Source organism: Ammospiza caudacuta, chromosome 1 (assembly GCF_027887145.1).
Source record: "Ammospiza caudacuta isolate bAmmCau1 chromosome 1, bAmmCau1.pri, whole genome shotgun sequence".
NCBI lineage: Eukaryota > Metazoa > Chordata > Aves > Passeriformes > Passerellidae > Ammospiza > Ammospiza caudacuta.
This window is the reverse complement of record NC_080593.1, coordinates 61,099,268-61,117,982: the sequence shown is the minus strand read 5'-3', so window position 1 is coordinate 61,117,982 and position 18,715 is coordinate 61,099,268. Positions and strand designations below refer to the sequence as shown.

Here is an 18,715-nt window from a genome sequence, read left to right as displayed (position 1 = left end):
ATTGATACCAATTTATTGTATAGCCAGTGTAAAGTATGTGGTGTACCTTTCCAATAGAAATCTAATATTCAGTCTCTTGCTTCCCTTCCTCCCTTTCCTGGCATCCAAAAAAGTTAGTAACTGCTTTAATATATATTCTTGTATACAATAAGGCTCAACATAGAAAATCTAAGAGGAATAGAAATGGTTTCAGGTTTTTGTATTAGATATATAGTGAGTTGAAAAAATGCAAGCTTTTTAATGCTTACCCCTTGTGGTTTTAATATTGCTTTAAAAAAAAAAAACCCTGTATTTGACTGAATACTGTTCAGGGTGTTGTTCTGCCAGCAGAACTCCCTCCTGCTTAAGCATGGCCACCTACAGCTGCTTGCTCAGGATCATGTCCAGACAGGTTTTACATGTCTCAAAGGGTGGAGATGCCACAATCTTCCTGGACAGCTCATGCCTATGCTCAGTCATCTTCAAGTTAAAAGTGTTTCCTGATGTTGAGGTGGCACCTTCTGTGTTTCAGTTTGAGCCCATTACCTCTAGTCCTGTGACTGGGCACCACTGAAGACAGCCTGGCTCATTCATCTTTGCAACCTCCCTTCAGGTTCATAGACATTAATAAGATCCTGCTTGTACCTTGTCTTCTCCAGGCTGAGCAGTCCCACCTATCTCATTCTTTCCTTGTAGGAGAGATGCTTCAGTCCCTTCATCATCCTCATGGCCCTTCATTGGACTCTATTCAGCATGGCCATGTCTCTCTTGCACTGGACACACTGCTCCAGGTGTGGCCTCCCCAGTGCTGAGCTGAGGGGAAGAATCTCCTCCCCTGATGTGCTGGCAGCACTTTGCCTGATGCAGCCCAGTACCTGTCTTTGCAGCGAGGGCATGGCGCTGCCGTCCGCCAGGATCTCCAAATTCTTTGCTGCCAGGCTCCTTCCCTGGAGTGGCCCCCAACATGTAGTGATGAGTGAGGTTGTTCAGGTGAAAACTTAGTAATTCTTCTTGCTGAGCTTCCTGAGGTTCTAATCAATCTGTTTCTCCAGCCACTCAAATTTGCACTGGATAGTGGCATGTTCATCCGGTGTGTTGTCATTCCTTCCAGTTTTGTGTCATCTGCAAACTTGCTAAGGATGTATTTTTCCCCATCTTCCACATCATCAATGAAGATGTTAAACAAGACTAAGCCAGTATGGATCTCTGGGGTACACTGTCCTAGTATACTGACATCCAACTAGACTTTGTGCCACTGACCACCATCTGGACCTGGCCATTACAACAGAATTCAATTCATCTCACTGTTTGCTCATCCAGCTACTGCAGGAGCAGCTTGCCTACAAGAGTTTTATAGGAGACAGTGTCTAAGCCCTTACTGAAGTTCAAGCAGACACTATCCACTGCTCTTCCCTCATCTACCAGGTCAGCTATTCAATCTTAGTAGTTTATCAGGTTGGTCAAGTAGGACATCCCTTTGGTGAAGCCATGCTTGACTACTCCTCATAATTTTCTTGTCCTTTTTTGGAAAAGATTTCTAAAGATGAACCACTCTTCCAGGGATTGTGATGAGACTGAAAGCTAAGGGCAGGTTCCCTGGGTCCTCCTTCTTGGAAAGGAGGAGAGGCATTTGATTTCCTCCAATCTTTATTCACTTACCCAATTGCCATGATTTATCCAAGATTATTGGAAGTGACTTTGCAATGACATCTGACAGGTTCCTCCGCACTTGTGGGTGCATCCCATCAGGGCCCAAAAGCTTTTTTATATTTGTACATGCAAATATATATAATAGAATATTACTAATATATAATACATATTTTATTACATATTATAATTACTTTATTATATATGCAATATTACACTATATGAAATAAATATATATATATAAGTATTCAGTTTGCTTAAGTGTTTCCTCACTCATCTTCCTTGCTTTAGGCTTTTTTCCTGTTCTCTTAGACGTGGGAATCCTGAAAGTCAGTGTTGCTAATCAAGACTGAAGCAAAGGCATCCAGCACCTCAGCCTTTTCCATGTCCTGTGTAACCATATCCCCTGTGTTATTCAATGAGACCCCATTTTCCCTAGTCTTCCTTATCTCACCTATGTACTTAAAACTTCTTGTCTCTGACTTCCCTGGCTGGATTCAATTACATTTGGCTATAGCTGTCCTAGCTTTGTCCTTGGAAGCTTGGACAATGTTTTTGTATTTCCCCAGGTTACCTGTCTTTTTTCTACCCTCTGTGCACTTCTGTTTTGTGCTTGGGTTTGAACAGCTCCTTGTTTGTCCAGTCAGAGCCATCCCATTGGATGGGAATCTCTTGAATTTGGAGTAGGTGATCCTTGAGTACTAGCCAGCTTTTTTGGGTCCCTCTTCTCCCTAAGACCTTATTCCATGGGACTCTTTCAAGCACTTCTTGAAGTGGCTGAATCCATTCTGAATTCCAGGGTTATGAGCTGCTTGCTACTTTCCCCCCTGCTCTCAGGGCCTTGAACTTTGCCATCTTATGGTTACTGCAGTCAAGGCTGTGTTGACCTTCCCATCCCCAGTGAGTTCCTCCTTGCTTGGTGAGTATGAGGTTCAGCAGAGCATCTTGTCTCATGGGCTTCCTCCAGAGTAATTAGAGGAGGAAGGTGTTATCAAAGTGCTGCAGGTCCCTCCAGGATTGCCTATGTCCTTTTGTGTTGCTCCTCCAGCAGATACCAGGGTGGCAGAGGTTCTCCATGAAGACCAGGGCTTGAGAATGTGAAGCTGCTCTTTTCTGTAAAGGGCTTCACCTGCATGCATTTCCTGTTCAGGTGGTCTCTAGAAGACACCTGCTAAAATGTTGCCTTTACCTGTTCTCTCTTTGTTCTTAATCCAGAAGCTCTCAGTTGCCTCCTCATCCATCCCTAGGCAGAGCACCATGCACTCCATCTACTCAGTCATGTACAGGGAATGAATTTCTAGTTTTGTTAATTACTATTTTTAAATGGTTTGGGATTAGCTTGCTGGGGAGAAAATGACACAGTCCCAGGATTCACCTTGTAAGAGATGACTTTAAATATAGTTTCATAAAAATTAAACTTCCTAATTCTGAGTAACAGTGCATCTTCTTTCAATCATCCTCCCTAAGGTATAAAAGGAGTAAGTTAGTCAATTTACATGCACTTAGAGGAATTTTCTTACTGAATATTCCAGTGTTTTGTCTTAGCTTAAAAAGCATTCCACATGTGTAAAATTGAGATAATGGGTAATAGTTTCTGGGAAGGAAAGGACCATTGTTAGTCCAATGTTTCCATGGGTCTGATGCCTTAAGTTTTACCTGCCATATGTTCCAGATTCTGTGCTGCATTAGTATATAACTCTGAATTTCATATAAAGTGTTAGCAAGTTCTCTTCACAGTTTAGTTAGACAAAAGAATCCTTTTCCAGCCCAAGAACCAAGGATGCCACTGCAGCTTAAGGCCCAAAAAGTGTAAACAACAGCAAATTGAGGAGCATGGGAGGATGGGACGTCATAACCTGAAGCTGTAACTGGGCAATTAACCCCAATATGTAAATGGACCAAAGCTTATAAAAGTGTGAAAACATGTGACCTGTCATCAATGTTGGATGTAGCCTTGGCTGGGCTCTTGTACAGCCCAAGGTGTACCCTTTGAAGGCCTTTTTAATAAATACCTCCTTTATTCATTTAACACTGCCTAGCCTCTGTTCTAGGTAGCCTCTTAAGGCATCAGGTCCCACAGGCAAATCTTCTTGGCTCACTGAATGTTTTTGTGTAGAATTGTAAGAATTAAACTATAATGTTTTCATAATTAAAACCAAGATACTGATGAGTGGTGTAGAAAGTGAGGCTCAAAGGCCTGCACACACAAGAAAATACGTCAGGAAAGCAGGTTGAAAAAGCACAGTGGAAATATAAAGTCTGTACTTCCGTCAAAACTCAGTCACTTGTGTTTGCTATAAGCTTTGCAAAGTAACTTCTACCTAACAAAATCTTACAAAGAATCCTTGGAAAAGTAGGAAGTTGCAACTTTGTATGCACATGTTATATAAAAATTAAGAATTTCCCTAGAATTATTTATACTATGATTGACAATGATTGCAGGCTTTCTGCTGTATTACACAATTTTTACTAAAACCTTAATAATGTGTTAACAAAAATGCAGGAGATACTTAGATGAAAATATGAAATTCCATAAGGCAAAAAATTAACTTGGTTAGTTTAGGAAATTACCAGTAAGAAAAAGTGATGTACTCACTATTTATGTAGTGCTTTTATCTCATTTTGCCAGGTACCAAGCGGAAGATGAGTCCTCTCATTTGGATGAAATGCCACTTATGATGTCAGAAGAAGGCTTTGAAAATGATGAGAGTGATTACCATACTTTACCAAGAGCCAGAATTTCTCAGAGAAGAAGAGGCTTAGAATGGTTTATCTGTGGCGGCTGGAAGTTCCTTTGCACTAGGTTTGTCACACACTACTACTTCTAATTAAAGTTAAAAAAAAATTAAATAAATGCTAACTTTATATTGTGTGATATGTGCAGAGTACAGAACACAGAATAATTTGCTTGTTGTGAATATTTTATTTATTTATTTGCCTGCATTTTTCTTACTATGACACTGCCAGCTGTTAAAAGCAGTTCTGAAGGGCTGATGCTGTTTGTTGTGCTTCTCCTGTCTGCCTTGCTGCCTTGCAAGAGGGATCATGAGCTAAATTTGTATTAATCTGAGGTCCATAATTTAGCATGCAATCCTGGTTCTCACTTCACTCAAAGCTACATTAGGGTAGAGGGGTTAAATTTTTTACTTTTGCAGATATTAGTGCATTAAGTTTACAATATATATCCATTTATTGATGTTACTGTAAGGAAAAAGCAAATTCATCAACTAATGATTAGTCAACCCTTCAACTTTAATGGTTAAAATATAAATTTAACTGGTGGTCTTGGAGTGAGTTATAACTGGAATTAGCTCTTGTGATTTGGTTCTTTCTTAAAAACTTTCTGTGCCAAACTCTACTGTATGCAAATACCTTGGAATATTAATTTTCCAACGAATTTTTAACATAACTTCCAAGTAGTGAAATTGCTGTTAGGATTATTAAGGATCTTCCTTTTTCTGTAATTTGGAGTGATAAAATCTGACAATGAGTAAAGTGAAGTGAGTGAAGCATTTTTAGTGAATTTAAAATGCAAATGTTTTCTTTGGCAGATGTTTTTAAAACAGATTTAGATAGAAGTCTTCACAGCTGATTTTCATGGTGCATTAAGAGGCCTGTTGTTTTACCTAAGCAAAGTTGTGTTTCTACACCTTCAGTTTTTTAAAATAATTGTTAGAAAGATTTAAAAAACATGATCTGTGTTGATTCCTGTTTTATATAATGATTTAACAAAACCTCATGGTTTATCAATTTTATTATAGATGTTAAGTGTTTGGAAGGTAGAAGGAAGGAAGGTAGAAAAGTTTACAGAAGTAGTGTTTGTATATGTTAATGGGTTTTGGAAGCAGTGTTTCTGGTACAGGCCTATATTTTAGCTGTTAAAAAACATTTATAAGTATTTAAAGAAGTTGTTAATCTTTTGGACATGTCTTAAAGTTTAGATACCTTTCAAACAATATACTTTTATGTGAATTCAGCTCTGTAAGTATTAGTGATTATTAGTTACTGTGGTTATATTGCTGTAAGTTTGATGAAGACAAGCAGATCAGTAAAGACTGCACCCTGGCATGGAATTTACAGTGTTTGGATAGAGACAGGCAATTGCAAGGTGAGTTTATATTGGAATTAATTAAAAATTGTAAGAGAATGTCACAAGAAATGGTCATTAGTGCTGAAGATTGCAAAATTTCATGTTCCTGCTTGCTTGCTTGCTTTTTAAAATTGAGAGGTACATCTTAGCTTTCAAGCCTAGAAACTTTCAAACCTGTTCTTTAAATTACTTGAGTCATATTTATGATGGATTTTTGAGAAGGAAAAGAGAAAGTAAATTGCACTATGGATTCTTTTTTTCTGATTTATTTTTTGTGGGTTTTTTTTTGTTTTTTTTTGGGGGGGGGGTTGGTTGTTTTTGTTTTTTGGTTTTTTGGTTTTTTTTTTTTTTTTTTTTTTTTTTTGCTGTGCTCTATACATACTTTGCTGCTAATATAGGTGTGTGAAAAGGAACGTCTTCACTAAGAAAGAAGCTTTAGGGGAGTATGACTTCTGCTTTGCTGTTTTCCTCAACAAAATTTGGACACAGTAAAGAGTCCATTTGGACTTGCATTTATACTTGCAGGCACACATTAGTGTTCTCTAAAATAGAACATCATAGCAGATAATTTTCCTTTTTCATGGAAAAAATAATGAAAAAATGAGCATCAGATTCTAGCAGAAGATTGAAACTTCAGTTGGATATTAGGAGATAGAGGATACTCCCATAGGAAAACTGCAGATGCCTGCTTAGATAAAGTCGGGAAAAAGATGTGGAAGGGAGGTGAATCCTATGGTATCTTATCTACTGGTCCAGTTAGGCTGGATAGAAACCTCCTCTTGGATGAGAATTTCTGAGTGTATAAATACCTGTCATTGTAGTAGGGAGATTTCATCTGGGCAGAGAGCATTGTTGAGGCTTTGTAATTGATAAAAATCAGGGATGTGCAGTTGGTGTAAGTTACACTTTCTAATGGTTTCTCATGATAATAGCACTTTACAAATTTTTACTGGGGCCCAAAGTAGTTGAGTTTTTGAAATGTCAATTTGCAGTTGATAAAATTACCTAGAATCATGCAAAAAATCATGCGGGAAACTTGGAGGCTACTGTATTGTCACACATGCAGTATTTACTTACTCTGTGTAGTAGAATTAGTTACAGTGTTTTTATGTGGTGTGAAGTGTTGGTTTGAGAATCAATTGTGTGTTGATGCCTTCACTCTTGAAATGGAGAGGATCATGTTAGAAAACAATTTTTGTGTGTATTAGTGTATTCATGTTAAAGGAACAAATGAAACTTTTTTCTAGAAGACAAACAGGGTTCTTTTAAGTGTAATGTATGATTAAAGCAGTCTGAGACCTGTTTGGTTAAACAGAACATAAATTTTCACCCTATTTTTATGGAAATCAGTACTTCATACCTGCATCTGGGTGAGGGTGAAATCTCTGCTTCAACATCTAGAATTTCTTTTTGTGCTTTAAATGAAATTGTAAATTTTTCAAAGTTGTGTCAGAAAGATGAACACAATAAAAGACTAGGCATTATTCTGGAGCCAAGCTCAAGGGGCCCCTGATTTCTTTTGGATTCTCAGTGAGTCTTGTGTTTGTGTTCAAAATCACTTTACATGTTGCAAACAAACAAAAACCCCCATACTCAGTAGGGTTTTGGTCTGTCTTGCATTGTGAGGATTAATCTCATTTTTGTGAGAGGAAGTTTTCCATCTCTTACTTTGCAGCTTTAGAATTTTGTGTTCTATAGATTTTTGTTGCTATATCACAAACTGTTACTCTTTAGTCTAAAAAGTTCCACCTGCTTTGCAGAAGCAAGTATGGAAGGTTTGACAAAGTTCTGTGTACTTGAAAAAAGATTTCGTAAAAATTTTTTATACAGCTTTTAACTTCAGTTTAGACAATGGACTTGTTGATCAGATCTGAATGGTGTGAACTTTATTTACAAATCTTCAGCTCTTTAAAGAGTTTTTCCATTTGAAAGAAAAACATCATAATTAAATAAAATGTTGTCTTAGATTTTGAACAAACTGAAGAATTAATTCAACCAATATAACTTTTAACTTCAGAAACTGCTTATTTCTTGCTTTCATAGCACAGTTAAAAGAAAAACTTTGTGATATAGCAGCTGTTTTGTGGTTGTAATCATTTCCCCTTTAACTTACAAATTCTCTTCAAGCTTGTGAAATTATAATGCACATAGATCAATACTCTGGAGTTCTTTGGGCTGGATTGATTTCTTTCTCATGAGATTTACATTCCACTTGTTATCAAAAAACACTTTGTCCCTATGAAATGGTGCCATTGAATGGCATTTCCATATGAAGTGAAGGGGATATCAAATGCTCGGATTAATTTGGGCTCTAAGATGGCCTGTACGCTTTCAATTAATCTGCAACGCATTTGTTATGCAGAAGCATGGGAAAATGCTGATCTTTTGAGAATGACATGACCACTGTGTTGCTTTTGGCCTGATTACTGAAGCTACCTGTTGAGTACAATAATTACAGTATGTTTTCTTTGCAGAACTAGTTTCTGCTACTTAAAACCTAATAAGGAAAAGCTGACCCTTGCAGACAATATAGAGCTTTTATATTATCTTTCCATTCTGATGAAAATGCTGTTTTGTGAAAGATACTGGCAGTTAAGCTCGTAGGATAAAAGTAATGAAAAGAGAGAGAAAAAAAAAGCCTTTATTATTAGAGCTGCAGAGTCAGTTGAGACTTTTACTTTAGCTTTTGACTTGTAGAGATACGCTCTATTTATGAAAAAGTTAAGGGTTCTTATTTAACAATTACTTCAGGTTTTGGTTTGTTGGTAGTGAGTTTTTTTGGTTGGTGGGTTTTTGTTGCTATTTTTAGTTTTAATATGGTATTGGTTATTAATATGAAGACAGTGGTTATTGTTCCTCCACATTAAAATAATACATTAGAAAGCAGGCTAGTAAAATGCTATTTTGTAGATATGCCTTGAAGTTTTTATAAATTTGGTTATTTTTCATACATATAGTCTGTTATGTTGACACAGAGAACAAAGCTTGCAACTAGCTTGAGGAAAAGAATTTCTGTGCACGTGTTGAATTTTCTAGGCAAGGCCATTTGAAATACAGACTTAAATCTGTAAATAAAGATGCACCTTATATTTTTTTATTGCTGAATCCCTAGCATTACATGTGGTTTTACATAAGAGTTCAGAAAAATCTGAAGCGTGTGTCAGTCATGCTGCATGTTATGTTATGTTTCTAGGCTATTTGAAGCTCCAAGAATGCTACTCTCATTTATCATACAAATTTACTGGGTACAGAAAGCCTTTGAAAGGGTCTGTACCCTTGCTCAAAAAAATGTTCTGTATTGGAGAATGTTAGTTGAAGAACATATTAGAAATGTGTTGGATGGTGATAATCTGAGTTACAAAAATTTTGGGTAGACTTCATAGGTGTTAATTTTTTAAAATTAATATAAATTGATTAGGATTTTGGAGGCCAGCATGTCCACCTTGTATTCTTTCTGTGATAAAGCAGTAATTGCTGCTGAGACTGTAAATAGCAGAATCTAACTTATTTCTATGGTAGTAAAGCTCATCTGAACCATGACAATATTGATTTAGGCATAACCTGTAATATTTTCATCGTCTGTGACTTCTCACATCTGAAAACTTGACTGTTAGCTCTGTGTCAGTCAAACATTTTATCAAAGGTATTGCAGTTGTTTCCCGGTCAGACGTGACTCTTGTGTTTGTACTTTTTGGCATTTGCTAAACTGATGGTCATGATGGTGTCTGTTGGTCCGTAACAAAATAAGTAGTTTCAAGGAGGGGAGACTCTGTGGCAAGGAAGGCAGCGTAATTATGTTGTTTTAGGTGAATGTTTAATTTTAGCAGTAGAGAAGTCCTTAGTGTCTGAGGAAATGATTCTACAAAAGAGACTGTGCCTAATCAAATATTCCATCTGTTTGCAGTTCAAATTCAAAAACTGATTGAACAATGCTGGATTTCAAAGATTGTCAGGGAATTTCTGTCTACAGGACTGTAGGCAGATCTGTGATGCTAGCTCACTTTCTTCAGGAAAAAGTTGCTTTCCTTGAAACTTTTTTCCTATAGATCTGTCCTTACACTTCTCACTATATAACTAATCTGTGTCTTCTGTCTCCACATCCCTACCCTGGAAAATAACAAGTTTAAAGCTTTAATGCCATGAGCAGTTTTATCAAGTTGGCACTGAGTGAAATCATTCTGCCTTCTGGTACAAATATATCACCTGCATTGTTTCAACTATTTTTACAGTTTTTTAGATTTTTAAGGATTGGGGATGGATATAACTGAAAATAATCCTCTTTTATTCTGCATTAGTTTACAGCTGGATTGATTTGCAGGCCCAGATTTCCCATGCAGTTACATGAATATTTGTGCCAGCACAAGAGAAGGAGCGAGAATCCACACCTTTGTTTTGGGGGGGAGGGAGGTACTGGACATTTTGGCAGCAGCAGGGTCTGTTCACAGCCATTAAACTGATTGTGGAATCATGAAAAGGAAAGACTGCTATTTATTTTGCTTTAAGGACAAGTTTAAGTAATAATATTTCTCGTTTGTATGTTACTAAATAACAGGGCTAAATTTTGAAAGTTGAATTAACACTGTTACAATTTTTGTGATAGAATAATTCTTTGTCACTATTTTAAAGTGACTGGGAGAAGCTGATGAAAGGACATTTAATTTTTTTAGCAAAAATAAAATGCATGTTTACGTCTATCCCATAGGGGGAATTTTGGGGAGAAAATCTTAAGAATCCAGGAGAAAATCTTAAGAATCCAGCATTTAAAATTGAAGTATTTTAAAGGTCAGCTTGTGAGTATTGATGTAGTGGTATTTACATAACAAAGTTATTGTTGCTATGAATAACTTTGCTATTGGCATATCCTTTAATTTTCCTTAAAAAGAACCAAAAAACTTTGAATTGCATTCTTTGGCAAAATTAATTTGTAATAAGCATGGGGTTCTGTAGACTACACACAAGAACACTTCAATAGGCATTGTGGCAATGTAAGCTAACTATCAGCTGTCCTTCCCTGCAGTATTTGTGTGTTTCATGATTCTGTAATTGTGAATAAACAGACTAGGAAGGGACCTTAGGAGGTTTCCAGCTGATTCCTTGCCTGTACAGAATGAATTTTATCTACCACTGATGTTTGATCTAGCCACATCTTAGAGATCTGCAGAAATTCCATCCTCCTTAAGTGTCTCCTCCACCCCTCTCGTTAAAAGAGTTTACTCAATATCTGTCCATGTTGTGCCCACTCTGCTTATTGATTTGCTAACAGTTGAGGGTCTGTCATTAGTTAATGGTGGTGGACCTAGAGAATAATGGTCCCTTTCCTCTTTGCAGCAGGTTCTTACATACTTGAAACCGTATTAGGTCCACACTCAGCCTTCTGTGAACAGCTCTGTTTCTTTGGTGTATCTAATAGTCAGCTGTCCCTGCTTTCTAGACCTGTAATTGTTTTCTTGCTCTTGTGTGTGGTCTCTGTTTTCCCAGTAGGCCTGTTGAAATTTGGTATTCAGAATGGTCCTGTAAGCCAACTGAGATCATGCTAGCACAACTGAGAGAAAGGAATACATTCATGACTTGCTACAAGCATTCTTGTCCACACTGAACAGATTTGCACGTGTATAACATTCTCATGTAGTAACTGAGCTACCACCTGGTTCTGGAGCATTTCCTGGTTCTGTGTTTGTGTAGTTAGCTATTTCTCTGTAAATTGTGTTGCAGTTGTACCTGTTCAACTGCATTCTGTTCTTCCAGATAGTTTTTTAGTTTTTTTAATCTGTCAAGACAGCCTTGAACTCTGATCTGCTCTTTGCATCTACCCCTCTCTCTTCTAGTTTTTTTGTGGTCTGAGAAATGAAATATTCAACAGTCAATTACCCACTGAGTTCTAAATAAAGCTTTAGAGATCTTCACTGAAATTACTTTGGTTTTATGTAAGCTACTCTGCAATTATGATTTTTCCAACTGCATCAGTTCCAAGAATATGTTGCTTTACTTTTCTTATGCTAAATCTCTTGAGAGTTAAATTTTATTAGAGACAGAATCATAGAATGATATCAGTTGAAAGGAACCTTTAAAGATCATCTATTCCAGTCTCCCTGGCATGGGCATGGGCATCTCCCACTGGATGAGGGTGCTCAAAGCCCCAGGAGTCCATGGAAGACATGCACTCAAGCAGTAGTGCAATTGCTTCTTAGAGTGAAATTAGTTCAATTTTAGAGATTGTTCTTGACATGTCATTGTTGGTTGTGACTTCTGTTTTCTTACAGGTGTGTACAAATACAAATGAGTAGGTTGACTATAAGAATGAATCCAGTAAACAGTGCTGAGGTGATTGGATTTTAAATTTCTCTTTTGTTCTCAGCCAAATTCTTCCTGTTGGTGTGAATAAAATTTGTAAGAATTTCCTAACATTTGTTTTCTTTTTGCTGCATCAAAAATATTGCCAGTATATTCAAAAACCTCACTAGAAATTGTTTCTCATGTCAACATCACTAGCTGATGTAGCTGAAATCTGCTGTTATCAGCTCAGTCAACAGCAGTAGGTGAAGAGCACAGAAGGCCTGTCTGCTCGGTATTCCTGATTCACTTGCCTAAAACAGACTCTCAACATGACTGAGGCACCTCCTCACTGTATTAACAAGTAAATACAGATAAATTCTCCTTTAATGTATGAGATTGTAAATCAAGAATATGCGATGTACAGCAAACCCGCTTTTCTTTGCAAATGGTCTCTGGATAGTCTTTCTGCCTCTGTAGATAGTACTAGCAAGTACTTAAGCTTATTGCGTTATGTGAGTTGAGTCACTTCCATGTTTGTTCCTTGTTTTATGACTGTTAGTAAATATTCTGTTGAGCCTCAGAGGCATCATTCCATTTGCCAGCTTCTGTTCCTCCTTGTGACCCCTTCCCACCATTCCTGTATCCTTGTCCAAAATGCAATTGTTCAAATGTCGCTGTGAGCTCTTCTCTATCTCACTGCTCATGGTTTAAAATTCTTCAGTCGATTTGTAAACTGCTTAGGCAAGGGTGCTGTTCCTTTCTTCTGTGAATTGAAGTTCCTTCATTGCAGATCATTGTGCAATCTGCATTTATGTAGTGGGCTTGTTTTGAATGGTTTTCTTGTTTTGTTTGTTAGGTTTGGTTAGGATTTTTTTTGTTTGTTTTTTTTTTTTTAATATTTGATACTATGGCATTAGAAGTGGTATGGAGGAAACTGAAGATTTGCAAATTATGTGGTAATTGTATCCAAAGCTGCTGAAATCTTTTGAATTGTATGAAACAGAAGCCTTATTTCCTGTTGAATCGTTAGCATAATCTGAATGTTGGTAATCCAAGATAGAGAGTTTAGCAAAAGGACTAAAAGGCATGATGCAGAATCTTATTAACTAGAATTTTTTGGACCTGTATCAGGGTATTGTGTAGTGAAACTTCTCATTAGTGTATTGGGATTTTCTGCAAAGAATGTGTAAGTGTTTATATATGTGTATGTCTGGGTGAGTTCAGTACTCTGAAATGCCCTAAATATTAGAAGCTGACATCATGCTTGCTTATATAGAGATGGCAAACATTTTTTTAACCTGTTTTTCTTAGATATTTGCCTTCAGCAGCTCCAGGTTTGGAAATTGTGATCTTGTATAGTACATTTTTAGTTTTAAAATAAACAATTGTCTCTCTTTTCAGTTGTTCTGATTGGCTCATAAACATTTGTCGAAGAAAGAAAGACCTGAAGGCTCGCACAGTGTGGCTTGGGTGTCCTGAAAAGTGTGAAGAAAAATACCCCAAAAATGCTATAAAAAATCAAAAGTACAACATCTTTACCTTTATACCTGGGGTAAGGCCACTAAGCATTTTCTGATGGTGTACTGACTCTATGTTCTGTAGTGTTTTTTGACTATTCCACAAAAAGATAATTTTATTTGCCCAAGTTCTTCTTTTTCTTTCTGTATTTGTCTCAATGATTTCAATGAAAGTTAACATTTGAGAGCAAGGTTGCATTTTTGTTAAATTGTTTGGTTTTTGAAGGGATATGTACTTAATTACAGTTTCAGTGGTTGGAATTCAGTGAAGCTTTTGAAATTTGAGATGAGTTTCTTTGCACTTCTATTCAGCATTAGAAATTTGTAATCCTTTTTAAAAAAGAAACAGTTCTGCATGCAAAGGATTGACTTCAATTGAGAAGTAAATAGCTGAAAATTTCAATTTATTCCCATGGATCTTTTCTCATACTCCTTGCCATTGAAAGTATAATAAATAATGAATTCCAAAATGGACAGCTCTTAAAGGACAAAAACAACTAACATCTTCAATTTGTATTGCAAGTAGGGCTAATTTAATACTTTTCAGAGTTGCATGTGTTATTGCCGTCTTTTTGCAGGTATTTTTGACTTTGAGTGCAGTTCTTCAGCAAATACTTTTGTTGTGGAATGAAAATTTGTTTTGTCACTTTTTTCCTACAAAGCCATATTGTGCTTTAATATCAATTTTTGGCTTGTACTATATACTGTGTTTATGAAGATAAAAGAGACATTACAGTTTTGTCTAGTTCATAGTTTTTTAAAAAGTGTTGTTATAATGGAATTTAGCAACAGAGAAGCAATTTTTGAAACTTAAGCAGTTGCATCTAAAAATGTATCCTAGTGTGATATGATAAATTTTAGTATTACACTTTTAGTCATATTTTTAAAAATACCATCCAAGAGTCCTGTGTCCCATAGCAAAAATTGATGCGTCCCATAGCAAAAATTGTGTTTGAATACATTGAACGCTTTGTGTTAAGTTTTTTATTTAAGTGATCATGCTGATTTATAAGAGTATTGATTCTATTCTTCTGGCCTCTTTAGTCCAAAGACTGGCAGGTGTTTGGTAATGCATTTCCTTATTAAAAGAACAACAAAAAATTAATGGCCTTGTAATTAAGACTGATCTCCTGTCAGGAAAATAAAATGTCACTTATCACATGTGGATAAAATATTCTCATCATTATTGGACAAAGTAAATGTTTTCTTCCATAGTTTAAATTATTAAATACACTGAAATTGGTTAAGCCACATATGCTTTCCTAAAGGTCACAAAATTCATTAAACATATAGCGAGCCATTGATTATTGCAACTCGAAATCTGCAGTGTGGATTACAAGTTGTGAACCAGATTCACATTCCTTATAGGGATCAGACGTAGTTTGCAATTCCTTATTATGAGAGAGAATGTTTCTTCTTTTCTTTTAAAAATCTTGGTTTTATCCAATAGGTCAAGTCAGATTTTTAATTTGGTGCTAGTATTTGAAAACAATAGTTACTTCAAAATGAAGTGAGATCCTAAATGTAAGACCCAATAGTTGGTGAAAATGAAATGTTTTCAAATTTTAATTTTAGATATAAAGTAAGATTTTTATTAAAATATTTTATTAAATATTATATTTTATTAAAATATTAATATTTATTAAAATATTGTGTAGCTGTCTTTTTTTATGCTGGTTTACTGGAAGTTATTTGTAGGGAACATCACTGTATTGGTTCCAAACCCAAAAATATTGATAAATATAAATAAACAGTAAATATTGACTCCAGTGGTTGTCTCTGGTTGAAATTTTCATCATGTGAAATTTTGTATTCTCTTCTATGGTTTTTTAAACATTGAGGCTGGCAATGAGTGATATTCAATGATTTCATACCTAAATACAAACTTAAAATAATGCTTAGATTAACAGAATTTTACTTGCTGGCTAAAAGAGCTGTGACATTTCCAAAATATCACCTGATTTCTGAACATTACATAAAATACTTGCTTCTTCTCCCTTTATACCAGTCTGTTCAATTTCTGTTTACAGTTTCATATACATCGTGATACAGCTGCTTAGGAATTTTGCATGTGTTTCCATAAAACATATCTTCTGTGATGGGTGGGTTTTGAAGATACCTCTCCTGAACTTCAAGGCATTAGTTTCATTAGTTTTATGTCGTTGGAGACTTTTCAATTTGCTTAACTGGACTGAAGTGCTTAGCTTTGTATTGAATGAACTGTCAGTGGTCTGCCAAGATTCAAAAGATTTGTAGGAAGGTGTTTTTTAACTTCCACCTTCTCCTACAAGATTTGCGCCTCCTGAAGTACTGTCAGGACTTTTCTTTGAGTGTCTCAAGTTTTTGTAAATAGTTAAACACACTAGCAGAAATGAGTATATGAACTTCATCAGGATCAATATAAGGCACAGGTTCAGCCTGAAATACTTTCGTTTTGGAAGAAGGCTCTGACCTTTCTGACAACTTTAGATGTCAATTTTTTATCTTTACAGTTTTATTGGTAAGTCATGAAATAGCATTCCGTGCTCTGAAAAAAATTCTTATGTTTGGAGGCTGTTAAGGTAGTCTCTAGCTGAACTGGCAGCTTTGAGGTACCAGTACTGCATCGTCCCTGCCAGAATGAGACTTTGAACTTTCCTGAATATTTTTTCCTAGCATCTAGGTTTTTACATAATTAAGTACTAATGTTGGACTGGTAAGAGGAATAAATATGAGTCAAATAACTTTAATTTTTATGCAAAAGTCATTGTAATATTAACTGAATTTTAAGATTAGAAGATGGAGACAATCTCTGAATGTGGCTTTTTGATCTGTTTTGAAAGTTCTGTCTTTTAGATAATTGGTTGTTTGTTTTCTTAAGTGTTCCAAGCTCAGTAGCTGCTTCTCTTAATGCTGCTGGAGGTGCCATATTACCCTGGCTTACTGAGGAAATATGTGAAGACTTTGAAGGTTCAAAATTCTATAAAATGAATTATGTTCTTAGCATTGTAATTACAACCAAAACAATCTTGAGAATGTGTGCTTGCTGAAGTGGTGCTTTTAATTACCAAAGGAATCTCTGCATCTGACATTGCTTTGGAGTATGAGAACAATGTATTCTGTGATAAGTCTACTGTGGCTTCACTTAAAAGTTGGATAATTAGCTCTGAGTTTACACCAAATCTTTGATTTAGTAGTAAGTATATCTTAATACCTATATTTAAATCTTTCCACAGTGATCTTGATACATAGTCCGGTTTTCAAAATACCCCAAATTTAGTAAATTGCTTTTTTAGAGTGAAAAGAGGCAATACTATCAATGGATTTTTCTCAACAAAAATAGCAGTATAAAAATAGCAGTGTAATATTAAATTAATGTAGTAGTGTGTGATGATATATAATATATTGTGCTATATAAGTATGGTAATAATGCTGTCTATAACAGTATGACATTTAATGCTTTTATATTTCCTATAATGAAAAAGTATACTTTATGTTTATTATGAATGGAAATTTTAAGACATTTATCTACTTTCTTTTTCATTTTAGGTTTTATATGAACAGTTCAAGTTTTTCTTGAATCTCTATTTTCTCATCGTGTCCTGCTCACAGTTTGTACCAGCACTGAAAATAGGCTACCTGTACACGTACTGGGCTCCTCTGGTAAACAGAAAAATATTATTAACTAGAAATTTGGGGGTTTTAATGTCAATGAAAGGTTCATGTCTATGTACATTGCATAAACCTACAGCTGGTAAACTACAGTGGTCAAAGAACATAACAGAAGTAAAATGCTTATTTGAAAGCTGTTGTTTGACAGCCTTCCCTTCCATTTGCCTGCTATGCCTCTGCCCCACAGGCAAGGTCATTTTTGTTAACCGGCTAGTGTCAGTGTGTAATGCTCCATTCTGCCTGCTGACTTGAGAGTTTAACAAAACCAGCCAGCAAAAAAATCTCCAGCTACTAAAGAAACTTACAGGGTAACATAGGTAATTTGTGTGTTAAATATCTTTCCATTGATTGTAATTTGGTGACTATTCTGTGTTTTCAGACAAGGTCAGAATTGTTAGCATAATTTTTTTGCATTCCTTCTGTATCAGTTTTGATCACAACCTTTTCTCACAAAAATTGAGATCAAATATTTTAAGCCGTGGATAAATCAGGAGGAAATTGTGCCTTGAAAATAAGTTATTAATTAAACATACTTCTCCTAATTGATCATCCTGCCAGTTGCACTGGCTTTCTTTTGATATATCTTTTATTATTGAGGTCTCTGCAGTATTTTCTTGGGAAACTTTTCAAACCACTTGCTTCTGACTCAGATTTCCTATGGTTTGCAAACTGAATTCTCTTCAGAGGAGGCCCTTTTGGTAGTCTGCCAGTTGTATTGACATGATTTGGAATTATTTTCTTATTTGTAATCAGATCATTACCTTTTCTTTCATCTTCTTCCCAGTCCCTTCACACTAGATTTAAAGGCAGGAAGTGCTAATGCCTAACGTTTTAAACTTTTTTTTTTAATTGGTATTTTTTAGTAGCATTTATTCTCAGTAGTATTCAAGAGGAACTGTGACATGCTGACTGCTTGAGTAAAGGTCGTTCTTAACGAGTCAATAGAGTAAATATTCTGGATTGATTTCATTGTTTTAATTGTTGCAACATGTGTCCTACTAACTATGGATAAATGGAGAGACCATCCTGGATGTTCTTCCCACCTCTCTTCCCAGAATTTTGCTTCTTCTGCAACAAAAAAACACTTTTAAGACAGAAAGCTTGTTCAAAAGTGGGATTTTAAATGGATATTTACAAGTCTTTGTCACTGACACAGTAAGAAAAGACAGAAGTCAGCCTTGTCTGGAAGTTGCTCTGTTCACCATGCTGTGCTGTCTGCAGCACTATACATGAGTGGGATAGTAAGGAAAAAACCCCTGTAAACCCTTAGCGTCTCAGCTCATTTCTATCCTGCTCAAAGAAGGGAGAAAATACTGTGTTTTGTGAACACCAGTGACCTGTTCTGTATAAATGTTTGTCTTATTCAAAGGTATTTTGAATTATGCATCCCAGTTTTCACATATAGCTTAAAAATACTAGTACCTAGTATGGTTTTTTTTGCTAAACTCACTTGTTTCTACTTTAATAACTTTTCTGCTAATAATCAACCTCCAGGTAAAAGGCAACAATTGAATGTTGAACAAAGCTAAGCATCTATGAGGAAAATAGAAAACATTTA

At 35.8% G+C, this 18,715-nt stretch overlaps 1 protein-coding gene across 2 annotated transcripts in view; it reads left to right on the top strand.

Annotated features, from left to right (window-relative positions):
* Positions 1–18,715, top strand: part of ATP9B (ATPase phospholipid transporting 9B (putative)) — a 154,092-nt gene that overhangs the window by 11,762 nt on the left and 123,615 nt on the right. For both annotated transcript variants that reach the window (XM_058820428.1, XM_058820422.1), the window contains exons 2-4: positions 4,256–4,429; positions 13,391–13,541; positions 17,035–17,148. In XM_058820428.1, coding sequence (XP_058676411.1) covers positions 4,256–4,429; positions 13,391–13,541; positions 17,035–17,148 — 439 coding nt within the window. The remainder of the gene's footprint in view (positions 1–4,255; positions 4,430–13,390; positions 13,542–17,034; positions 17,149–18,715) is intronic.